Source organism: Somniosus microcephalus, chromosome 24 (genome assembly GCF_052327205.1).
Source record: "Somniosus microcephalus isolate GS21.2 chromosome 24, FLI_Smic_1.0, whole genome shotgun sequence".
Classification (NCBI taxonomy): Eukaryota; Metazoa; Chordata; class Chondrichthyes; order Squaliformes; family Somniosidae; genus Somniosus; species Somniosus microcephalus.
In genome coordinates, this window is record NC_141010.1 from 20,587,026 (window position 1) to 20,613,470 (window position 26,445).

Here is a 26,445-nt window from a genome sequence, read left to right on the forward strand (position 1 = left end):
AGTAGGAGCAGGAGGATCTGCAGGAAGATGAGGACGCCAGCAAAGAGCAAGGGCCACCAATCTCGCCAGCCGCCAGAACTAAGTTAAGATGAAGCCTAAAAATAGCACGATGCTTCATGAGTCTTAATTCTAAAAAGTTAACAATTGAAAACTAAAAACCACCCACGTGCTGATGAAGGGTCCCAGACCTGAAACGTTAACTCTGTTTCTCGCTCCACGGATGCTGCCTGGCCTGCTGAATATTTCCAGCATTTTCTGTTGTTATTGCAAAGCCCTAGTGCCTGACTTCTGTGCTCTTTTGCATATTCTGGCGCTCCTACGAGGTGGTTCCCCTGTGACCAATGTTCCCTCTAAGCTGTGCGAGCCGCTCACCGGCTTTTACATTGTGAATACCTCGCTTGCGCAGAAATTTAAAGGGACCGCGCATTAAAAGAAACAGGCCGCGCAGAACAAAGCACAGCTCACAGGGAACGTTGCCTGTGTCTACAGCTTTCTCCCCCTAGCCCCCAGTTCATACCGGCGCTCTGTTTTCCCCCCTCTCACCCCCCTCAGTTCAAATTAAATTAATGCTGGCTGTCTTCCCCTCCATTCCTGTCAGTTAACACACTCTCCTTTCTCCCACCCCATAGAGCCAGTCCCAGCTTTTGCTTCCTTCCATTTCCCTGCCTTGTTCATTGCCATCCATCTCACTTTCTTGTTCATTTCCATCTAGCTCCCTTATTACTGGAAATAAGGTTTGTAAAATAATAATGACATAAAAAGTACAACATTTACAAGAGAACTATTAAACTTACTTATACAAAAGCATTTTGATGTTTTGAAATGCTCCTAACAATGTTTTCTGTCAGTGGCCTGTGCTTATGTCAGTTGTCAGCTGTGTCTCAGTGCACTCTTGCCTCAGAAGTTCCTGGGTTCAAGTCCCAGTAAACAACCAAAAACACTTTACTGTCTCTAGGGAGATCTCTTACAAACTCTTTGCCAGCTTCCTTCAGTATGCACTCTGCCCCACTTCCACGCCCCATCACCTCTTTCCCCCACCCTGACACTACAAGCAATACCATGGGAGATTTCCTAATAGTTTATAATACTGCCAAGATGATGGTGATGTATGTATGTGTGTATCTTCCTTGACACATTTAATGTGCACATATAAAGAGTAAGGGAGTGCATTAAGGCATACAGCTTCTTTATTAAAAAAAAACTAAATATAGCATAAATCAAATTTGTGAGCTTTACTCTGGTGTCTGTCATTTTCTAAGGTTAAAATCTAAGTTTTATCCGATCACCATATTACCCTCCAAGCAGACAGATAAAGGTGGTATCTAACACAGATATTTCAAGAGTTGGACAACATGTTATGAACTCTTTTAGGTACCGTCTATATGCAACAACAACAATAACAACTTGAATTTATATAGCGCCTTTAACGTAGTAAAATGTCCCAAGGTGCTTCACAGGTGTATTATAAGGCAAAAAAAATTGACATCGAACCACATAAAAAGAAATTAGGACAGATGACCAAAAGCTTGGTCAAAGAGGTAGGTTTTAAGGAGTGCCTTAAAGGAGGAAAGAGAGGTGGAGAGGTTTAGGGAGGGAATTCCAGAGCCTCAAGAGGGCAGAATTGGAGGAGTGCAGATATCTCGGGGAGTTGTGGGCCTGGAGAAGATTAGAGATAGGGAGGATGTGAGGCCATAGAGGAATTTGAAAACAAGGATGAGAATTTTGAAACCGAGGTGCTAATTAACTGGGAGCCAATGTAGGTCAGCGAGCACAGGAGTGATGGGTGAACGGGACTTGGTGCGAGTTAGGACACGGGCAGCCAAGTAACAGGTGGTGGTCTATGGAGCATGTTGTGTCTGAGAGTATATTTGTTTTAGCCTCCATAGAATTACATAGAATGTACAGCACAGAAACAGGCCACTCGGCCTAACTGGTCCATGCCAGTATTTATGCTCCACACGAGCCTCCTCCCATCCTATTTCAGCTCACCCTATCAATATTTCCTTCTATTCATTTCACTCTTATGGTTTTTTTCCAACTGCCCTCTAAATGCAACGATGCTATTCGGCTCAACTACTCCTTGTGGTAGCGAGTTCCACATTCTAACCACTCTCTGGGTAAAGAGGTTTGTTCTGAATTCCCGATTGGATTTATTAATGACTATCTTATATTTATGGCTACTAGTTTTGGTCTCCCCACAAGTGGAAACATCTTCTCTATGTCTACCCTCTCAAGCCCTTTCAGGCCATCCCTCAGCCTTCTCCTTCCTAGAGAAAGGAACCCCAGCCTGTTCAATCTTTCCTGATAGGTATAGCTCTTAAATATTAGTCTGTTGTTGTCCCATGTCCCATTAAGTGAACTGTGTTTAAATTTATATGCAAATTGAATAGGTGGGAAGAAGGCAGAGCAACTAAGGGGTTTAGAAGAGTTTATTCACTGCTGCGTGGATAAGTATATGTAGCTGCAGTTGATAATTAGCACCTAGCCTCTTCTGGTTCTTTAGTGTCTGTTCCAATGCTCTTTGTATTTCTTCGTGATGTGGTTATACAGGTAGCTTGATTACCTGGCAGTTTGGTCAAGAACTGTTCAGACCAGATTTTCCAATCAGTGTTATTTTAACGCCGGCATTAACCCATTTCAAATAAATTGGTTTATAGGGGAATCTAGGTTAGCATTGTGTAAATCTAAGCCAACATTTTCTTGCAAATTATGGCTAACCATAGAACAATGTCCTGAATTGCTTTTACAGACTAAACATAGTGTAATTGTTGCTTTTGTTACCTCTATACTTGACTATTCCAACGCACTCCTGGCTGGCCTCCCGCATTCTACCCTATTTAAACTTGAGGTCATCCAAAACTCGGCTGCCCATGTCTTAACTCACATCAAGTCCCGTTCGCCCAGCACCCCTGTGCTCACTGACCTACATTGGCTCCCGGTTAAGCAGCGTCTCGACTTCAAAATTCTCATCCTTGTTTTCAAATCCCTCCATGGCCTCGCCCCTCCCTATCTCTGTAATCTCCTTCAGCCCCACAACCCCCCGAGATATCTGCGCTCCTCTAATTCTCCCCTCTTGAGCATCCCTGATTATAATCGCTCAACCATTGGTGGCCGTGCCTTCTGTTGCCTCGGCCTTAAGCTCTGGAATTCCCTGCCTAAACCTCTCTGCCTCGCTACCTCCCTCTCCTCCTTGAAGACGCTCGTTAAAACCTACCTCTTTGACCAAGCTTTTGGTCATCTGCCCTAATTTCTCCTTATGTGGCTCGGAGTCAAATTTTTTGTCTTTTAACGCTCCTGTGAAGCGCCTTGGGATGTTTTACTACATTAAAGGTGCTATATAAATACAAGTTGTTGTTGTTGTTGATTATAATGTGGAAATGTTGGAACTTGTATCCAGCATCAATTTATACATTGTGCTGGATACCACAATGAACCTCTACAGGTTCTCCATTAAAGTAAAGACTAATGCAAAGGCAGGATAGTTGAGCATTTTTCAGTTCATAGCATGGATGGCTCAAGGGGGGCTGTTTTGAGGAGCAGTGCGTTGTAAATCAAGCCCAACCACAGAATTCATCTATTTTACCATTCATGTGTTTACGGAAGTTTCTGGGTGAAATCAAAGATGGAAAATTTACGGTCTGATTAAAAAAAAATCCACACTTACCTTCAAGGGCTTCGGCGACTTCGGGTCCCGGGCCTGCATAAAGGCCCACGGATCCCAGGGACACAGGAGGTTTGGAAGTGTCCCTCGGATCCCGTGGGCCGGGTCCCCCAATCAGAAAGGAAGATTGCTAATAGGCTTATGGAGATTCCATTTATGAACAGAATCCCCATAAGCATATGAAGAATCCCCAAATAATTAAAATAATTTATACAACTGGAATAAAAATCAACGTTCCCATTTTCAAATTTAATTAAAATCCCTTCAATAAAGCATATATAATAAAAATGTAATTTTTCAACAAACTTTTTTTTCAAAATTTATAGAAACTAATTATAAATGTTTGTGCATGATTTTTAATTTTTTTAATTTTAAGATTTATATTAACCCTTATGCTGGTGGAAGCAGGCCCTAAGCCTGCTTTTGCCAGATGTAAGGGTTTCATGGGCCGTAGTTGGCCAAATCTGCGCCAGCGAAAGTGGTTTTTGGGGTCGGTGCGGTAGATCTATCGAGGCAAACCTTGACAGATCGCAAGTTCTGGGTGACATGAATCAACTGAGCAGCCTGCGGGTGGCGCTGTCCAGGGAGAGTATAAATACTCGGGCACGGGCCCAGCTTGCGCAGGACATTCTTAACAGGAACTAGTGAGGGACACAACTAGACCTCCATGTTGTAAAACAGTTGATTAAAGCTTTGTTTAACGCTTAGACCAAGTGCCTAGTAGTTTTCTTACGTCACTGGGTTTTCATGCACGCACAGTGCATGCAGAAGCCCAGAACTTGCCCTGCCTTTCTGATGGTTTACAACCAGCATACACCGTCATCGAGAGCGCAAAATCCAGGCCAATGTTTCTTTAGCTGAAATTCAACCCCGGCCCTAAACATTACCACTTACCTCCTTTGCCAAGTGAACTAGAATTAGTAACCGTGTTAAATTTTACAGAAAATAAATTCGTGCTAAAATGAGGCTAGGCGTAAAGCTGTGTTGGGTGGATGTTGTACTATTGAAATGCGATCCAGTTAATTTTAGAATTCTGTTTGAAAGATTATTGTCTGTATGTTGCTGTTTTCAGCTGATATATCTGCCACCACCCTGGGGAGACTGCCAATCTTCAGCTGTCAACACTGACTTTTTCCCAAGTTACAGCATTACAGCTTGCAGGATCGACTGTGAAACAAGGTACCTAGTGGAGAACTGCAACTGTCGGATGGTGCACATGCCAGGTGAGCAAGAGCCCAAGCTCCTGTTCTTACAGTATTGAGGTCTGCTGGGAGGCATTCTGATAGTCAGGAGGTAAAGCGATATAACAGTTTAAATTATTACCGCTATGCTGGCTGTATTGGAAATTTGGGAGGATCCTTCTCCTTCCAACAAGGTCATAGGTCCAAGTTCCATCAGGGTCAGTCATCTTTTTGTTTTTATTCAAACGGTTTGCTCCTTATCTCCTGAAGGTGCTGGGTTACGCTGGGGTACAGTTTCACAGGCACTGACAGCTCTCAGGTTCTGTATCCAGGTGATCATTCTTCATGTGTGACTCCCCTGCAGTGAATACATCGGAACAGGAGTAGGCCATTCAGCCACTCGATTTCCCCACCAGCGGAAATCATTTTTTTCTGTATTTTACCCTATCAGATCCCTTTACCATTTTAAATACCTTGCTTAGACCACCGCTCAACCATCTAAACTCAAGGGAATGCAAGCCAAGTTTATGTAATCTAACCTCATAAATGAACTTTTTAAGGCCTGGTATCATTCTGGTAAATCTGTATTGTACCACTTTCAAGGCCAATCTATATTGCCTGAGGTTCGCTGCCCATAACTGAATGAAGTATTCTAGATGTGGTCTGACCAAGGCTCCATATCACAGATGCATCAATTCCTCACTTTTGAATTCCAACCCCCTTGAAATAAAGGCCAACATTCCATTAGCCTTATTGATTGCTTTTTGTACCTGTGCACTAGCTTTTAGTGATTTGTGTACACGGACACCTAAATCCCTTTGCTCCTCTGCAGCCGCTAGCCTATGACCATTAAGAAAATATTCCAATTTGTCTTTCTTGGATCCAAATTAATGACCTCACATTGAACTCCATCTGCCATAGTTTTGTCCACTCACTTAGTCTGTCTATGCCTCGTTGTTACTTTCTGCTCTCATCTACACAACTCACTGTGAAAATTTATTTTTTAAAATCCATAACTTGTGCTGAAAGTGTTTCAGTTGCTTAGAGTAGTTAATGTTGGAATTGAGTCATCGCATCTGAACACATTTTTGGATTCACAGAAACTGTACTTATGCTAGCCATAGTGACTCTGGATGCTTTGATCTCACTATACGGTGAGACCACAGCAGGGCTTTGAACATTGCATTTACAGTATGCGGATTTCATTGTCCACCAAACTCCACTGGGATTTGAATCTAAAATGACAGTTATTACGCAGATTCCAAGAGCTCAGCAAACAGCACAGGGAAGGTTTAAAGCAAAGACTGTTGTATCTTTTAAGGGAAAAGTAGATAAATATTTGAAGCTGGGGAAAATGCAGAGCTATAACAAGAGCAGGGCAATGGGATTAGTTTTAAATTGGTCTAGTAAAGAGCTAGCACAGACATGATGGGCCAAATGGGCTCCGTCTGTGCAATAAAAATCTACGGTTCTAGCCCCATTTTTATTTACAAAGAAACTGCACTGTCACAACAACTATCTGAAGAAATTGTTGCTTTATATTTGCCTCTATCTAAAATGATCAGTCATGGAGAATGCAATATTCCGAGTTTCATATCAAGATTCTATGATAACTTTCTACTGATTTTCATTACAGGTGATGCCCACTATTGCACCCCTGAACAGTACAAGGAATGTGCGGAGCCCACATTAGGTGAGTTTTTTAAAATTCGTTTGTGGGATGTGGGATGTGGGATGTTGGCGTCGCTGGCAAGGCCAGCATTTATTGCCCATCCCTAATTGCCCTTGAGAAGGTGGTGGTGAGCCGCCTTCTTGAACTGCTGCAGTCCGTGTGGTGAAGGTACTCCCAAAATGCTGTTAGGGAGGGAGTTCCAGGATTTTGACCTAGCGACAACGAAGAATCGGCGATATATTTCCACGTCAGGATGGTGTGTGACTTGGAGGGGAACTTGGAGGTGGTGGTGTTCCCATGCACCTGCTGCCCTTGTCCTTCTAGGTGGTAGAGTTCACGGGTTTGGGAGGTGCTGCCGAAGAAGCCTTGGCGAGTTGCTGCAGTGCATCTTGTGAATGGTACACACTGCAGCCACAGTACGCCAGTGGTGGAGGGAATGAACGTTTAATGGTGGATGGGGTGCCAATCAAGCGGGCTGCTTTGTCCTGGATGGTGTCGAGCTTCTTGAGTGTTGTTGGAGCTGCACTCATCCAGGCAATTGAAGAGTATTCCATCAGAGTTGGCTCTATCTCTGTTTGTTGAGCTGGGACACTCTGCACTATTCACCTGCATATATTACCAGATGAAAGGACACAGATCCCTTTGATGTGTTCAATAGTGTGGAGGCAATACAAGTATTGCAGACACGCCAAACCTTCTCTCACAGTTGCTAGCATTTGATAGCTTTAGTTAAAGGTTATTACGTCAGTTATTATCCTAATTAATGCATCTGCACTCCATTTCCTTTTTTGAAAATTAAATTTTCAAGTGTTTACACACAGCTCCATAATTTGTGAAGCTGTTCTACAATTTTTACTGCACGTTACTTGCAGCAGGGTTAGATTGGATAGGTTAGGTTTCTTGGTATAGTTGTGCCTGCGCTGGGACGAAGCTTGTTTGAGGGCAGCGATAATTTGTTTAGTCAGAGTGGTGGTGGGGGGAGCGGGTAGGATGGGAACAGGACAGTCTGCCTTACTAGAGGTCCTGTGGCTGAGGACACTGACATTGTCAGGTTTAGGGCCGGTCAATCCTGATGGCCTACTTTCCCTCCTAGGAGGTGGATCAGAGCTTGTGTCACATGGGCCAATATTTTCAGATAGAAATGATCTGTATGATGCCAGACCAGGTATCCAAAATGCAAAACCCACAAATGTTAGTTTCCTAGTAGGTGAACCCATCAGTATTAACTAATAACTAACAGGCAAGTGTGAATATAGCAGCTTTTCTGTTCATTCAACCTGTGAGATTTAAAAATGAGCAAATATGGAGCATTATCTGTGTTTATAGAGCCACAGATAACAGAGCAGTAACACCTCGTGAAACAGTGTCACCAGCCACCAGTATGAGTCCTGCACCACAGAGCAAGACACCATTCACTTGTATCATTCCTGCACCTCCAAGACCATGAGATAATTACAGATGAGGAAAGTCTGCAGTCCATCCACCCAGAAAGACCCTAAAGTTCCCCCAATGCAACAGCCAATTGTTTCTTAAATGATGCTAGGGTTTTACCTGCACGATATCTGGAAGTCCAATCCATGTATTGATCACGCTTTCTATGAAGAAAGACTTCCTTCTAATATCAGTGCTAAATTTGCTCTATACAATTTTGAACCCACGTCTTTGTCCTCTTCTCTCAACTTAGCTTATAATACTTTTATAGATTTACTTTTTCCATATCTTATATAGCTTCTGTAGGATCACCGCCTCGACATTAACCCCACCATGATATGCGAGACAGTGTTCGACGGGGGGATGGGAATTAAACACTTAAATATGGGGAATGCATCCCCAATACACCTCGTATGCACTCACCGCCTTTTTTACGGCGGTGGATATCGCGCCGTCTGAGTTTTTTTTAAATTTGTTTATGGGATCTGGGCATCACTGGCAAGGCCAGCATTTATTACCCATCCTTAGTTGCCCTTGAGAAGGTGATGGTAAGCCGCCTTCTTGAACCGCTGCAGTCTGTGTGGTGAAGGTACTCCCACAGTGCCGTTAGGGAGGGAGTTCCAGGATTTTGACCCAGCGACGATGAAGGATCAGCGATATACTTCTAAGTCAGGATGGTTTGTGACTTGGAGGGGAACTTGGAGGTTGTGGTGTTCCCATGCGCCTGCTGCCCTTGTCCTTCTAGGTGGAAGAGGTTGCGGGTTTGGGAGGTACTGCCGAAGAAGCCTTGGCGAGTTGCTGCAGTGCATCTTGTAGATGGTACACACTGCAGCCACGGTATGCCGGTGGTGGAGGGAATGAATGTTTAAGGTGGTGGATGAGGTGCCAATCATGCGGGCTGCTTTGTCCTGGATGGTGTCGAGCTTCTTGACTGTTGTTGCAGCTGCACTCATCCAGGCAAGTGGAGAGTATTCCATCACACTCCTTACTTGTGCCTTGTAGATGGTGGAAAGGCTTTGGGGAATCAGGAGGTGAGACACTCCCCGCAGAATACCTAGCCTCTGACCTGCTCTTGTTGCCACAGTATTTATGTGGCTGGTCCAGTTAAGTTTCTTGTTAATGGTCACCCCCAGGATGTTGATAGTGGGGGATTCGGCGATGGTAATGCCATTGAATGTCAAGGGGAGGTGGTTAGACTCTCGCTTGTTAGAGATAGTCATTGCCTGGCACTTCTGTGGGACGAATGTTACCTGCCACTTATCAGCCTAAGCCTGAACGTCGTCCAGGTCTTGTTGCATGCGGGTATGGACTGCTTCATTATCTGTGGTGTTGTGAATGGTGCTGAACACTGTGCTGTCATCAGCGAACATCCCCATTTCTGACCTTATGTTGGAGGGAAGGTCATTGATGAAGCAGCTGAAGCTGGTTGGGCCGCCATGGAGTGTCCCGCCATGGAGCAGTGAGACACACATTAACATATTTAAGTCAGGAGCCCAATTTAAAATTCACTGTTGCTGCGTGGAGTTCCCAGGGGTCGGGAAACCCAGCAGTGAAAGAAAAGTGGGAACTGCCAGCTCCACAATGTAAATGCCTTTTCCAGCACACCTTGTGGGCCAGGAGGAGCAGGAGTGTTCCCCTCAGGCCTCACAAGGAAGCCTTTATAGCCTCCCCCTACCTTCCCCCACCCATCCAGCCCCAATGGTCTCCCTTTCCCTACAACCCTGATCGCTGACCATCCCCTCCCCTCCGCCCCCCCCTCCCCCCCGATTGCCGGGGACCGTCCCCAAGAGTCCTGTCGCTGGTGCTCCCTCCCGGTTGCTGACCTGGCTGTCAATTTGGTCGGTTGCCATGCGGGAAACAGAACAAAAGAATGATAACGAGGTCCTGCTGTTAAGTTCGGCAGGACCGCCACGTCGGCGACCATGCCAGGTTCTTCAGCCATTTTCAGCCGCTCCGTACCCTCCCCACCTCCCCGCAAATATCCTGTGAAAGACCCTCCTTTCAAAGCTGGAAAAACCAAATTTCTCCAGATTTTCCCAATAACTCAGGCTTTGATACCAGGCACTTCTCTGCACTGTCTCCAGCACTTGAGTATCTCCCAGGTGTCTCAGTGACCAGAACTGGATATCGTTCTCAATTTGTGGTATGAGCGGTGCATGAGGCAGTGCCATACTTGCATCATAGAGCCAGGTTATTCACGAGCAATGTACCTGCAGATACAAATTGGAATGAGATATCACAGAGTATCTGTGTATTAAATGCAAGTTGTTTGTGGCCTGGAATTTAATTTTAAGTGATCATTGTTTAAAAAAAAGTCTAGTGCAATCCTAGTTTTTTTTATCACCAGATGTCAGTAGTCATAGGGGGAGAAATTGGGTAAGTAGCGCCACTTGTTAGCGCCTAAAGAGGCAGTCAGTGGCTGTAGCGCCACTGGCTGCGCCTCCCGCGATATTGAGTTGGGGCGATAATGGTGGCGTTAGTCTTTTGCGGTGCACCGCCGCCGATGATGTCATCGGTGTGCGCAGCACCCCATTCGCGCCCCGGTTCGCGATATTTGGTACTGCGCCATTCGCTACCCGCGCCCAGTTCACGGGGCCTTACTGTGCCGGCAGCGGCGCAAGTTAAGGTGGAGGTGCGGGACGGCCGCCTTTTTCGGCGGCCGCCTGCCAGCACCTCCGTCCCCGGCCTCCTAACCCCCCACCACCCCGCGGCATAGCCGGCTGTTTCCCGAGAGCCCGGCACTTCTCCTTGGTGCCGGGATCGTTTGCCGGCACTCGCGAGTGGGGATCGCGCTGTTGCAGGCACCTCCCCCTTAACAGTGGGAGGAAGGCCTGCAGTACCGCAGCGTGTCATGCCGCAGCGTGTGGCGCTGCGGCACGTTGCGCTGCGATATTCAGTTTCAGCGCCCTAAGAGGGACGCGGAGCGCCTCGAGCCGCGCCCCGTCTCCCTCTAGGGGCACTTCAACTGAATTTGCGGCGATCGCTAATGCAGCGATCGCGGCACAAATTCCAGCGCACAAGCGAACTTTGCGCCGCTTGGGCGCCTCAGGCCAATTTCTAGGCCATAGAGTTATACAGCACAGAAAGAGGCCCTTCAGCCCATCATGTCTGCGCCGGCCATCAAGCCCTGTCTATTCTAATCCCATTTTCCAGCACTTGGTCCGTTGCTTTGTATGCAATGGCATTTGAAGTGCTCATCTAAATGCTTCTTGAATGTTGTGAGGGTTCCTGCCTCTACCACCCTTTCAGGCAGTGAGTTCCAGATTCCAACCACCCTCTGGGTGAAAAAGTTTTTCCTCAAATCCCCTCTAAACCTCCTGCCCCTTACCTTGAAACTCTGCCCCCTGGTTATTGACCCCTCCACCAAGGGGAAAAGTTCCTCTCTATCTACCCTATCTATGCCCCTCATAATTTTGTACACCTCAATCAGGTCCCCCCTCAGCCTTCTCTGCTCTAAGGAAAACAACCCCAGCCTGTCCAGTCTCTCTTCATAGCTGAAGCGCTCCAGCCCAGGTAACATCCTGGTGAATCTCCTCTGCACCCTCTCCAATGCAATCACATCCTTCCTATAGTGTGGTGACCAGAACTGCGCACAGTATTCCAGCTGTGGCCTAACTAGCATTTTGTACAGCTCCATCATAACCTCCCTGCTCTTATATTCTATGCCTCGGCTAATGAAGGCAAGTATCCCATATGCCTTTTTAACCACTTTATCTACCTGTCTCCATCAAATCTGTGCTCTGCAAGAAACAGGTCCTGAGTTACCCTGAACCCCACATGAGTGAGCATGTTGGTGGCTGTACTCTATGTGAGTCCTATCTCAATGGTCCCAGTTCACTGCGGGCTTCAGCCATGTCACTATGGCCTAGAAATTGGCCTGAGGCGCCCAAGCGGCGCAAAGTTCGCCTGGGCGCTGGAATTTGCGCCGCGATCGCCACATTAGCGATCGCTGCAAATTCAGTTGAAGTGCCCCTAGAGGGAGACGGGGCGTGGCTCGAGGCGCTCCGCGTCCCTCTTAGGGCGCTGAAAGTGAATTTCGCAGCGCTACGTGCCGCAGCGCCACACGCTGCGGCACGGCACGCTGCGGTACTGCAGGCCTTCCTCCCCCTGTTAAGGGGGAGGGGCCTGCAACAGCGCGAGCCCTGATCGCGAGTGCCGGCAAAAGAGCCCGGCACCAAGGAGAAGTGCCGGGCTCTCGGGAAACAGCCGGCAATGCCGCGGGGGGGAGACCAGGAGTCCGGAGACGGAGGTGCTGGCAGGCGGCTGCCGAAAAAGCGGCTGCCCCGCACCTCCACCTTAACTTGCGCCTCTGCCAGCACAGCAAGGCCCCGTGAACTGGACGCGGGTAGCGAACGGCGCTACAGCGGCGTTCGCTACCAAATATCGCGATCGGGGCGCGAATGGGGCGCTGCGCACACCGATGACGTCATCGGTGGCGGCGCAGCGCAAAAGGCTAACGCCACCATTAGCGCCCCTGCTGAATATCGCGGGAGGCGCAGCCAGTGGCGCTACAGCCACTGACTGCCTCTTTAGGCGCTAACAGGTGGCGCTACTCACCCAATTTTTCCCCCTATATCTTTTATACATCACTGCAGTTTTGTGTCTTCCTGAACACACAAAATCTAACTTATTGTGACCAACTAACAAGTGCGTCCTCCCCTTTGATATAATTATGCCAAAAATATTGTTTTAAAAGCAAGACTGGGGTTCAAACCCATCCCTTTATATTAAGTTGACACTCTGGGGTGGAATCAAATTACTTTATAAGGCACTGTATAAATGCAAGTTTATTCATTCTTCATCCTCATTTTTTTTTCTTTCTTTCTCTGACTGAGAAAATTGTTCTATTAAATATTTTCTAAATTATGAAAAGTATTTGGCATTTTAATCTTGGGTACTTCTTATTTATGTTAGTTCAGATCTGGAACCACGTGTTTGCTAAATGTTAATTTTTGGGCTGATTGGATACCCTCTGTGACACACAGCCACAGACAGTGATTCACTCCAGGGTATTTGGGCATGTGTTGGTATTGCCCACCGGAGCAAACTTACGTCATTAGTTTGATACTTCTGCCTCAGTGCACCCTTTTTACATGTCTGCAGTCTATGGCTATAAGGCAACACCTAAAATAGACCACTTACGCTGGCACACTTACACAAAAGTCTTGTTTTGACACAAGTGCCTTGCAAACCCAATTTACAGCATCCTTTCACCAAAGGTTAATGAAATCAAGGGCATTATGTTGCTATTTGATGACTGGAAAGATTATAAGACATAAACCTACAACCATCCTAGTCTCAACTTACATGATGATTGAATCTGATGTTAAATTCATGAGAATTTTTTTATTTAAAAAAAAAACTGATCTTAAAGAGAGAGTACCAGAGCGAGAGTGACTGAATGCATTCTTTCCGTGCAGTTCAAAAAGCTGACAGCGCCAAACTCAGCAAAAAGCTTTTTTGTCCTGCAGCATTGCCTGACCTGTGAAGGGCACAAGTAACTAAAAACGTAAATTGTTATGCAGGTCCACACAACTCACTCACTGAACAGTCGCTTCATCTATATCGAAGGCAATGAAAAAGTAGTTACAAATTCTTTTCAGAAAGGCATTTCGGTTTTTTTTTTACTTTTAGAAAGTTGGTTACACACAGTTGAATTTTCTGTGTTGTGGCAAACCTCTGTGTGAAACAGTCCATCAGACTCAACATTGCTTTACCACATGGTTTAAGAAGCCTGAAATAGCAGTGAACTGACGAGTACTTTGGGAATCGTGACCACTTGGGATGAGCTGGGTTTCAGTTTCATTGCTGTGCTTTATTTGCTTTTAACCGTAGAGGTCATAGTGTGGTCTAAGTATTGGTAGCTTTGTAATTGATTCTGGGTAGACAGGGGCCCAACGGGGAGTCATTTTATAAATGGTGTGTCAAGAGATTATAGACAACTTGATCTTGTTTTCCTGTTTAATCCCAGGCAAAAGGAAGAGAATGGTGTTTTTTTTAAAAACGCAACATTAAATTCTGGTAAAAGAAAATATTATAACCTGCCATCTATAGAGCAGATCTGAGCTCATGTGTCTTCTGTTTGGTTTTTGTAAAGGCATGGGCACATTCTGCACAGCTATATATTGTAGCAACATGTCATTTTAAATGATTCTATGGGTTTTCTCTTTTATCCATGTGCGATTTTTTACAGTTCTTCATCCCCTGTTCACACAGTCCCCTAATGAAGTTACCCTGTATTAGGAAGTTAGAAATAAAAAGGGAAGGCAAGCAGAATTTTTATACCTAAAGGAAATGCCTACTTTAAAATAGGGAGTGAGAGAAAAAGATTTGATGGTGTCATGGTGAGTGTTCATTTAACATTGCCGGCAGTAATTTCTACCCTAATATGTCTGCCGACAATGCAGTGTTAGTGTGGCTTTGCCTTAACATCAGCAATGTACCCGTGTCATTGTGATCTTCTTCATTCTGCTGTTAATGATTTTAAATCGCTGCATATTTTCTTTCTTTATTTTAAACCGTGCTAAAGTAACACACAGGAATGTTGCATGAGCAGTTTAACCGTCACACCAAAAATAGTGCTCAGCTGGACTACAACCTGCTTCGGACACCAAAAGACGGTTATGGGTTCATTTACACATGGCTCGCTGTTCTATTAACTTCCGAGGGTGTCTGCTATCTGGCAGAATGCTGAAAATGTTGAGAATGATCATTGGGCAGACAAAAGATGGGTGAAGTAGGAGAGGTCACTGCAGTCTACAAAGACAGTTCAGTTCTCCAGCACCAGCAACATCTTAATGAGCACACACATCGCAATAAACAGCAAATCTATCAAAGTGTGGATTTACGTATGAATAAGAACCGAGAAAGCAGCTGCTGTGACCAGAGCTAATTTTTCTTTCCTTTTTCACTTTGCAGCCTTGCTGGCGGAGATGAATAACAACTGTCTCTGTAAGACGCCGTGTTACCTAACTCGCTACAACAAGGAGCTGTCCATGGTGAAGATTCCAAGCAGGACCTCTGCAAAGTATCTTGAAAAGAAATTTAACAAGACTGAAAAATACATTTCGTAAGTTTATACAGTATTCTGATATTCCGCTCATCCCTGCTGTCTTTAAAAAAGCCGCCAGAAATTTGAGATCAGTTCCATAGTCTGAGAATGTGACAATGTTCTAGTTATGGTGAACCTGTGGAATTCTCTACCACAAAAGGCTGTGGAGGCCAAATCACTGAATATATTTAAGAAGGAGATAGATAGATTTCTAGACACAAAAGGCATCAAGGGGTATGGGGAGAGAGCGGGAATATGGTATTGAGATAGAGGATCAGCCATGATCATATTGAATGGTGGAGCAGGCTCAAAGGGCCGAATGGCCTACTCCTGCTCCTGTTTTACTATGTTTCTATGTTTCTATTAATCAGAATCTTTTTAGCAGCATCACCAATGTTGTTCAGCTGCTTTACGTATACTGTGCAATGTTTTCTGCATTCCATGCATAAATCTCTTTGTATCCCCCTCCCAATAAGAGTGATGACACACTAAGGAAAGTGCAGAAACAATAAAACTGTTCTTGTATTTTCCTAATTTGGAAAGAAATATACTGATTACACCTGGTTGGAACTGCCATTTCCTATTTACTTGAAAATACTTCCACAACGCATCGCCAGTTTGGTGATGTCTTGATCGTATCCCACTGGACAAGGTACATATCCAACGAAGAATTCTCTGTTTCATACATGTGCCAGGTTTAATACATTTGGAAGTGGTTAATGATCTATTAATGAGATACCCAGGAAACTTTGTGCTATCCGGCACCCACGGGACCGAGCTGCTGCCGTTGCCTAAAAAGTGCCGTACTCTCCAGAGTTAATGTTGAGAGATACGGAGATTCTTATCTCCGTATTTGACAACAAACACTGTTGCTTAGCAACAGCTTCTAAACACTCGGGTGTGGCCCTAAAGCTCTGTAGCTGAAGCTGTTGCTATAGCTACAGACCTTGCACAGCTTGACTGTTCAAACAAAGCAAAAAAAACAAACAAAAAGAATAAAAAACGGCTGCTGATTTTTGCCAGTGGCTCCAGATTGCCGGATAGCTCACCTCCGGATAGCACAAAGTTTCCTGTACCAGTATTTTCATTCGCTCTCTCTCAACCTCACCTTGCTTTTCCCACTGTGCCAGTTGACAACATTCCCGTGTTGTCAAGCCCAGCACTTAGAAAATTCGGTAATTGTTATAGGATGCCCACCCAGTTTGCCTCCCCAACATTTCCATAAACCCACCTGCCTTTCTAATAAATCTGTTTCCGTCTCATTCTTTTTTTTTCTGATTTTGATCTCTTACATTAAAATACTATGCCTAGTCAGCCTGCCCAACACTATCAAATGATCTTATTGCCCACATGAGAAGAGACCAATTTCACAGTGCAGGAAGCACTCATTCACACTCCTGCTCCTCTAGCTTTAACCCTGCATAGATTTTCCTAACACAAATACTAGGAACCTCCTGCCCCTACTTTGCTTTAACACAGATTTAGATACTATGGGCTGGATTTTGATTGACGAGGCGTGTAGGAGGCGGGACTACAACTTTTGGGGTTGTAGTTCTGCCTCCATCGAGTTGTGGCCAACCCATGCGATTTTCACTTGATTGGCTTTGTTGAGCCCACCCAGCGGGCTCAGCAGGCCAATTAAGGGCCACCTGGCAACAGGTGACATCACAGATTGCCATTTCATCTGTCAAAAGCTTTTGACAGATGAAATATCAGCGTTTGACAGCTCTTTGAAGCTGTCAAACACCGACAATCTGTACTCCAAGTTAATTCCTTCCTCTCAGGCTGATTTAGAGATCTCTCCAGAACAGAAAGCTGAATGCTGCAACTTTTGACAGCTTGCGGCCATTCTGCTTTCTGTGCCAGTGAGATGAGGGACTCCCGAGACCTGAAGGAAGGAAGGCTGTAAAGGTAAGTAAATGTAAGTAAAACTTCTTTAAACACTTTACACACACCAAACACACTTACCTCTGAACTCATGCACCCATCACTCACCTGAACACTGGACATTTCGAACCCTCCAAGCCCTTCAGCCCGCGGTCCGCCTTGCTAACATGGCGTGGTTTGGAGCCGTCGGGAATCCCACACTTCAGCAATAAAAATAGGGATTAGGCTAAAAACTGCCTGTTAACTACCTATTAACAGGCAGTTAATTGACACTAATCCCCTTCCCGCCTCGGGGAGGCGGGTCCCAGCACAGGTCGGGTATCCGCCTCCTTTGAAACTGGCATGGAGGCGGGTTGGGGGCGGGATGGGTTCGTGCCCCCCGATTTCGAGATTTTAACCTCCCACACGCCTCCAATCCCGCCTCCACGGCCCAGTGAAAATCTTGCCCTATTACTTGCTTTTATATGGCATTTTTAACATAGAAAATGCCCACAGATGTTTCACAGAGGAGAGAGATATACATCTGTTTAGATACATATTTTTATCAGTTGCTTCTTAAATCTTATTGTTCAACCAAACTAAATTCCCTTTCCTTTGACTCTATTCTTTGTTATCTACCACCTACTTATTTTGAGTTAACCTCTGGTCCTCTTCAGCTTTTGTTCAAATAGAAGTCAAGTGAGTTCAACCAATTTTACTCTATATTTATTGTTATGTTCTAGTCTTTCCAGATTTATTGCATCAAGAGCTAAATTTACTGAGATTTCTTAAAGGAGGTCAGGCTGCTAATCTGACATTCAAATCAACCATCTGCCTCTACCAAACTCATGAATTTCAGGTGTTTAGCCAGTTTGCTTTCAATTGTTACATTTACTTATCCTGCAGAAAGCTGAAAATGTTGAAAATGAATAATAAAGGTGGCAGAGCCAATGTCTGAGAGGTCACTGCAAAGTACAAAAGTGCCAATCGAAATAGAGAGACTGAGTATGGCGGACTTTGGAGAGCTACCTCGTTCAACTCACAGAAACATTGAATGACTTCCCAGAGTGACAGAGGGGAGGAGTCACTACAAAAATGGACATTAATCCTTCCGCACTGGCACTTTGGTGTTGTATTTTGGCAGCTCTTTGATTTTATTTTTAGCATGCAGGCACTTTTGTCTTCCCCACCTCTCTCTCCGTCACTTCTGTCACCTGAGGTTCAGCTGGGTTTGGTTACAAGAATTGCTTTTATTCAGTCAGCAAAAGCGTTTATCGAGGACAGATCAGCAGTGCCACCTGGAATACCAAATGGACCGCTTCTCATATTCAGAAAATAGGCATTTTCTCAAGAAATCAAAAGTCACACATATAATATAAGAACGTATTATCTAACGTGTAATACGGAAAACTAATCGACACAAGGCACATTACAGTTCCCCGATTTAGCAAACTATTTCTGTTTCAATTTCAAACACAGCTTTAAACATTTATATACTGCCTTCCAGTTTCTTGTATATATTCTTGTTGCTAGAATGGAAAATACAATAATACATGCTCCCTCAGATCCTTTCTGAGGGAAATTAATTATAATGGCTTCTCACCCAGAATATCAGAAGGACAGACTATCCCATCCATTTAGGTTCGAGGTTTTCCCAGCTACGACTAAGAAAATAACCTTAAAATAATCTATTAATTTCTATGTTTTCTTCTCATTTGTGTATTTCTGCAACAGTACCTAGTGTTTACTAATAGGTTCTACTTCAATACATATTTTTTAATTGAAGACTTCTATTCAAATCCTCCCTCCAGAGCTGAATAGTGGTACAGCCTTTCCAGAATTCCCGCTGTTATATCAGCCTTTTCTTTTTGCTAATGTTAACTTCTTTTCTGCTGATTCTTTTTGGGCTCTTTCAGATGCAAATCTGTAGAGGGAATGCAGCTACTCTAACCATTTAGAATAGATTACAGTACATAAATAATGCTAGGTTATAGTCCAACAGCTTTATTTGAACTCACAAGCTTTCGGAGCGCTGCTCCTTCGTCAGGTGAAGCGAAGAGTTGCATATAAGCACAGCATATATAGTCAGAGAGTACCGCCAGATGATTACAGGTAATCTTTCTAACTGCCCTTTATCACACCTGACGAAGGAGCAGCGCTCCGAAAGCTTGTGATTTCAGATAAAGCTGTTGGACTATAACCTGGTGTTGTGTGACTTCTTACATTTGTCCACCCCAGTCCAACACCGGCATCCCCGCATCATAAATAATGCCAGTATTTCAAAGTGCAAACTTTCACTTGTCATGATGGCTCCAATGCATGGCATGAAACTACCATCAGGCCCACTGCACTATTCAGGCAGATTGTCCATGGAGGCCGTAATTTGGGCCAGAAACTGATTCTGCTAGGACTTGGCCTCAATTACATTGGCCGAAGAAAGTCTGATGGGAGGGGAAGGTGGGAGACTGTAGGCGGCACTCCCAATGTAGACACATCAATGCTTATATTGCCAGAGCTCTGCCAATTTCTGAAAACTCTGTGGGCGTAAGATTTGGAGGTTTTATGCCACCCGTTACCGTCAAAAAATGGCGAAAGAATGGCAGCTGCCACTCTTACGCCAACTGGTGGCAGGTCCCACAGCATCCTCCATTTTCGTCGTCCCAGTAGCGTTGCCAGTAACAATCAACCCACAAAAAACAATGGCCGATTGGTGATGTCAGCCTGCGTGTAACGCCGACATAAAATCACCACGGACAACTTTGAGCCTAGCGCTGAGTTCAGCGATGGGTCATAACCACGCCAGGGAAACCCAGCGTGTAAAGAGACTGACAGAGGCGCTGTCAGCACCTCTTAAAGGGACACACTCATCTTTCAGCTAAGTTTGCATTTAAACTTTTGGACTGTTTTTCTTCATTTTATTGAAGTAGTGGTTTGCTGCAATAGATGTTAAAACATTTTTTTAAGTGTGTAGGATGTGCTGCCGGATGCTTGCAAGGCCCCGGATGGTAAAGAAAACAGAAAATGCTGCAAATTCTCAACAGGTCAGGCAACATCCGTGGAGAGAGAAACAGAATTCACGTCTCAGGTCGAGATGCTGCCTGACCAGCTGAGTGTTTCCAGCATTTTTATGCTGTCATTTCAGATTTACAGCATCCGCTCGCAGAGGGAAGAGGAAGACACAGAAGAGGAAGAAGCAGAAGAGGAGGAAGCAGCTTGGAATGATGAATCCCAGACAGCCCCTTTCTGGCCGGGATATCCGGGATGGAATCTTCCGCCTGCGGTCTCAGTGACCACAACCCCAATTCCCCTTTCAACATTAGTCCCACACCTTACCTTCCCTCTGTTACTGACCATCACAGCGTCCTCTTAACCATGATGCTGAAATAAAAGCCACCACAAAGCAAACTTTCCAATCCAACTTTATATATCTACCCATCCAATATGACATCAAGAAATCAACTCATCACCCTTATGCATTCTCTTAGTGACTGTCTTGTGTGTGCCTTTGCCTATCCTACTGATGTCACACAGTGCTACCCAGTGGCTGCAGCATGGCTGGTGGAAGGCTGCTGACTTTCAGTGTGGGACACTGCAAATGGCCTTGCTGGTTCACCTTGAGGAGCTGGTAGCTGGGAGTGTCAAATCAATTGTCTTCTTCTTCTTCTTCACTCTCCTCTCCCTCTTCTTGGTCAACCACTGGCTGGACAGGCTGCGTTTCTTGGGTGTGTGAAATGAGGAAGGGTGAAATTATGGTGAGGGGAGGATGAGAAAGCAAGAGGTGCATGCGAGAAGAAGGATAACGTATGAGGATACCAGCATCTTGTATCCTTTCTGCCCTGCCGCTGGCAAAGGGCTCAGCCATGCCCCTGTCAAGAATGGTCTGCACCATCTCCTCCAAGGGGGTGAGGTGAGGCTAGGAATCGGAGATGTGCCTTGTGATTGGTACAAATTGTTGGTAGGTGAGTGATTGGGGGGTAGTTGTGCATTGAGAAGTGTGTGATGCTAGTGATGCAGTTGGTAGGAGATGGTTTTTGAAGATGCATTCACTGACCTTGACCAGTGGTCTGAGGTCCTGAAGCTTCTTTGGGCACTGGAGCCAGGTGGTGGGGGTAAAACTGCTGGCAGTGACGACCTCAGTGATGTGGTCCCATATCGTTCTTTTTGGAGGGCCTTATGGCCCCTGTGGATAGAGGACCTCTCTTGCAGTGTTGACCCCCTGCACAAAGCTGGAGTGCTGCGTGTGAGACCCTTGGTGCCCCTTTCCTGGCTTGCTGAGCCATTTGTGGTTGTGCTGGAGCACTTTTCCCATTTTTTGAGGTTCAGAAGGGAATTCAGCTTCAAGTGCTGAAGATTTTTTTTGAAAGGCAGTAAGCGATGAAAGCTGCTTTTTTTCACTGCATTGTAATTTTTATTAGTGCTGACTGCATTGCCCCTTTAATTCATAGCCACTTTAATTGCCCATAATGCCTTGTGAGCTCCATGCGAGCTCCCACAGGTTGTAAGAAGCTGCAACGCCGACTGTGGACGGGAACTTCGGGTCAGAGGAGGGTGTTGCATGGTAAGTTAGCGCTGCGCTTCACATCACCAACCCCAGCGCGGATTTTTTAATGGTATTGCTGCGGCCATTTTCAGCGGAAGTTAACTTGAATTGCTGGTGGCAATTCTGTTGGCTCACACAAATTTTTCCCCCCATATCGTCAAATATATTTCATGATGAGGTAAATAACCCCCTCTCCTAACCTAGTCCCCTTTAAACCTTCATCAGCACTATCTTTGATTGATTTGAACAAAGGTTCCTTAACCCAGTGTACCATCCAATCTGTGGCATGATACTATCAAGCAGAGAAGACCTTCCTCCCTAGGCTAAGCTATATTGGACCCAGGTCCCAGATGTAGAAGGAGATCCTCTAACGCACTGCTGACTCAGTTCTTTCAGAGAGTAGAAAAATACCATGTGGGAAACAGTAATGCACAGTGGAGTGGAAAGTAACGAAAGATACTAATAGCATTTGAATAATTGAAAGTTTGGATAAATGGCAACGTTTGTTCATGTGCTAAAATAGAAATATGTCGTTTCTTGGAGACAAGCCTTGGATGGGTTTTACAGAATGGTTTGAATACTCAAGAATTAAATGAAAGGGATGAGTTAAATTTTAATGAGCCCTACTACTCACAAGTAATTTGGAAATGTGTAACAGTAGAATCTGGAATAACACAAGGATAGAAATCCCACCCCAAACACTTGTTTGGCTCAACTTGAACCAAGGGCTGGATTTTTCCAACCTCACCGGGCGACGTCTGTGGCATGTGGGGACCCCACATCTGTCTCGATCCCGGCCTCTAACAAGATTTTTCATTGATTGGGCTTGTTAAGCCTGCCCTGCGAGGTTCCCAGCCAATTCATAGGAAGCAGGTCTGATGACGTCACTTGATGACGCATCATCAGCCAGTTTCCTTAAAGGGACCATGTCCACAATCATTTTGACATTTGTGCTGTCAGTGTTCTGCAGCATTGAGGTGCTGCGAACACAGAGAATGACTGCACAAAGGTGCACAGCTGCACCCAGGCTCTCCTATGACTCCCTCCATATGCTTATGGAGGGAGTCACAGCACACAAGGCGGTTCTCTTCCATTCCATGGGTGGAAGAGACCTCCCCAGGACACCAACGCAGCCTGGTTGCGCATTGCACAGGAGGGCACAAGCAGGGATGTCGTCAGGAGGACCAGGCTGCAGTGGCGCAAACCTTTCGATGATCTCAGTAGATCACAAAACGTTACTGCAAAGCCACACTCAACCTCATCCTGCTGTGCCACTCATCACATCCCCATCACTCTGCCTTCCCTACCCTACTCCTGCACATCCTTACTCACACCAACTTACCTTGCACCTCCGCCCATCTCTATCTACATTATCACTTCCCTATCTCACTAGCCACCACTCACACTCACCCTCATCTTTGTCCAATCGTACCAACTAACACACAAGGCAGTTGGGTATTATTGCCAATGTTCATGTAAAGTTTTTGTTAATGTGTTGTCAAACATTGAAATCTTTATTTTCAACACTTTGCCTTCTTGGACAGATCTGTGTGCACCTTTGGAAGTGGCTTAGTGAGTTGCAATGAATGGTGAGACATAACGGTACTCCCCCAATGGTGATGAATGTGAAAGGAATGGTTTTATGGTGTTGATGTGGGGTGGTGCCAACCTGGCGCATCATGTGGCAGCCAGGGTGTACAGCGTAAAGTGAAGTAAATCTGGCCATGGTGAGGCCATCCATGTCCTCCCAGGCAGCAAAGTGCTCGGGTGCTGAGGCCATGTGTCCTGTGCAGCATCAGGTGATTGCGGAGAAGGTTGGTGGTGTTGTTGATGATGTTGGTGTGCCTGGTGATGTTGGTGTTGGGGCTGATCATGGTGGGATTCTAAGGACCAAGGTGAGATTTTTTCAAGGGCACCGATGCTGATGGAATAGATGGCAGCTAAGTTGAGATGACAGAAGCGATCTGTCAATGGTGAGAGAGGTTGCTCCAAGGAGGTGAATAGAGAGTTTGCTCCAAACACTTCAAACCTCCATAAAGCTGAAGCGTGTATTCCAAATCCTGAAGACTCCAGCCTCTAAGATTGGAAATTGAACAGCTGTGAAATGGTAGCTTTTATACCACTTTTGCAGATGTCAACTATTCACAGCAATGTAGAGTCATTGTGAACCTGACACACTTACCTGACGCGATCCCTGAGCACCGGGAACCTCGTAAAAAACATGGAAAAATCGTTAGGACCTGGTAGAATGCTGCTTAAATACCTTTAAGCAGCTTCTTAAGTATCTCAATTGTCTGACCCGCTGCTTGGTGCCGGGTCTGCAAACTGCAGACAGAGCCGGCACTTGGGAAATTAACAAGGAGGCGGGTTCAGAGCGGACTTCCGCCCCGCTGTCAATCACTGCCATTTTGACAATGGACCCGCCTCCGAACCCATCCTCTGAACACTGGCAAAATTCAGCCCAAGGTCTCCAAAGGACAAAGTTCCGCCAGTCAATGAGCTATTGGAAGAGATGGCTCGATAGACAGAGTTGTTATAATATCCACCTTGATATTGTTGTTGGATGGTCATCATCCTTCTGACTATCCATGCAGAATTGGATTGCTTACATTACCACAGCTAGCAGGACAGAATGCATTGACACCACAGCTACTAAATGTGTGGTTGACAGATCTAAATAGACAGGGGAATTACAAGGAAATGTGCAGGAATTGGAAAACTTGTGAGATGCGGGAGCAGTGTGAGGGGAGAGGAATTTAATTTGTTTGCTGTTTGAAGCTGAATTCTACATATGTTTTTATGCTGATGTTTACAATTACATCACAAATAGCAAGAGGAGGATGTCTGCTCCCGTAGTGAATAATGTCCCAAAGTTCTTTATTTTAGGTGTAAAAGTGGCTCTGTAATCCCACATGGTATTACATGCAGTATTCTACTTGTACAATAATTGATTCTCATGTTGCTTTACTAGAACTTAAATAAACTTCCCTGATTAAAGTGGAGTTTCCTACACAAAGCTGACTACTTCAAATTAGTGCCATGATTACCAAGGCCAATGCTTATGGTGACAAAGTCAAACTCTGTTTATATTGCATGAGATTCCAGGATTTTTTTTCCAGGATTTGGCGGTTTGCGATTCGATCTTGTTTTCCGTGAAAACCAGTGTCCTTGATGACTATGATGCTGACAGGACAGTTGTGGACAACGAGATCCAGTATGAAGACACTTGATTATTACATTGCCCCAGATGGGTAGTGCCAGCAGGCTTTTGTAGCATTGACACCACAGAGAAGTTAGCACCAACTTTTGCTGATTATGAGAACCAATACAGTTACAGGAAACTCTCGATTTACCGGCACCCAAACAACCGGAAATCTCGGTTAACTGGCAAAATTCAGGAGTAGGTTCAGTTAAGTTTTTCTTCATATTAGTGGCCGTTTCTTGATTCTTGGCTGTGTAATCGGGGGTTCCTGCATTGTTGCTAAGCAACAGGGACGCTTGGTCTGTGGCCGGGCTTCTTGCACGTGTTGCTAAGCAACAGGGAAGCCTGGATTTGTGGCTGTGTACGGAGCTCTCGTACCTTTTAACTATAACTCTCTGTAATCCAGACTATTTGATAAACCGGCACCACGCCGGTCCCGTCGGTGCCGGATAAAAAAGAGTTTCCTGTATTTCAAATTCTTTAACTGCCGGCAGCTTGCAAAAAAAGTAGCTCCAATTGGACTGATACCTCACCCAAATAGAATAAATTAGTCTCCCAATCACTTGAGGAAACATCCATCAATTGGCCATTTCTGTTATATAATGCCCCTTTTAATTGAAGTGTTTGGGAGACACTGAGGGCTAAAAATTAACTTTGCCGGGGCACTACTTTTAGCGACCTGGAAAAGTTAGCAACCCCACGACGGAAATTGAGTGGTAGCACCCCAAGAGGGAAGCAGGGCGCTACTGGAAGCACCCCGCCTCCCTCTTGGGGCGTTGCGAGGGAATATCGCGGCGCTACGTGCCGCGGTATTGTAGGCCTTCCTCCCCTTCTTAAAGGCCCCCGGGGATCGGGAGTGCCGGCTCATGGAGCGCAGCCGGCACTCCGCGGGGGGGGGGGCAGGTAAGGAGGCCGGGGACGGGAGCGGAGGCAGGTGCTGGCAGGCGGCCAGCAACAAAAATGGCCGCCCCGCACCTCGCCTTTAAATAGCGCCTCCCCGGCCGCAGGTAGGCCCCCCTGACCCCGTCGGACATAGCGTCCAGCGGTAAGTCAGGGGGCATTCCGAAGATCACAGCTGGGGCGTGCGCGGGGCACTGCGCACGGTGATGACGAATTACATAGGAACTGTCAAAAGCATTTTACAGTTGGCTTCTTTAAACTTGTACACTAGTGCTATGCAGCCTAACACTGGCTATGTGATGCAGTTTGGCACCGTACTGTATCAGAAATGTGATCTAGAAACATTTTGTTACAGATAGGATTCACTTTATTTTCAAGCATTGACCCGCATGTGCACAATCACAAATGCACTCACACATACTCGTGCATTCACATTTACATTCACATCCGTACATTTACATACACGCTTGTGTACTCGCACAAACACCAACACACAACAAACATTTCATTTGCTTTGTGTATTTTTTTTGTTGTTGCAGGGAGAATATTTTAGTACTGGACGTATTCTTTGAAGCCCTGAACTATGAAACTATTGAACAGAAGAAAGCATATGAAGTTGCAGGCTTACTTGGTGAGTGATCGGATTTAATGAGCTGCACTGAGTGCCCATTAGTGCAAACTTAAAAGTTGCAATTGGCCTTTCCTATCCAACATAGGCCATCTTCTATCTCTTTAGCAAGCTATAAATACAATCCCGTCACAGAACATTACTCATTTCCTGCAGCATTAGAGCAACTTGTAGTCTGGTAATATTAGAAAGTAACAACAGACTACTGAGGAGAAGCAAAGCACAGAGTTTGGATTAACAACAGAAAACGCTGGAAAAACTCAGCAGGCCAGGCAACATCCGTGGAGAGAGAAACAGAGTCAACGTTTCAGGT

General features: G+C 45.4%; 1 protein-coding gene across 1 annotated transcript in view; it reads left to right on the top strand.

Moving 5' to 3' along the window:
• The window catches only part of LOC147101112 (acid-sensing ion channel 2-like), a 511,141-nt gene that overhangs the window by 434,596 nt on the left and 50,100 nt on the right, over positions 1–26,445 (top strand). Inside the window, exons 5-8 of the mRNA XM_085966299.1 lie at positions 4,734–4,884; positions 6,479–6,535; positions 14,864–15,014; positions 26,044–26,135. Coding sequence (XP_085822425.1) covers positions 4,734–4,884; positions 6,479–6,535; positions 14,864–15,014; positions 26,044–26,135 — 451 coding nt within the window. The remainder of the gene's footprint in view (positions 1–4,733; positions 4,885–6,478; positions 6,536–14,863; positions 15,015–26,043; positions 26,136–26,445) is intronic.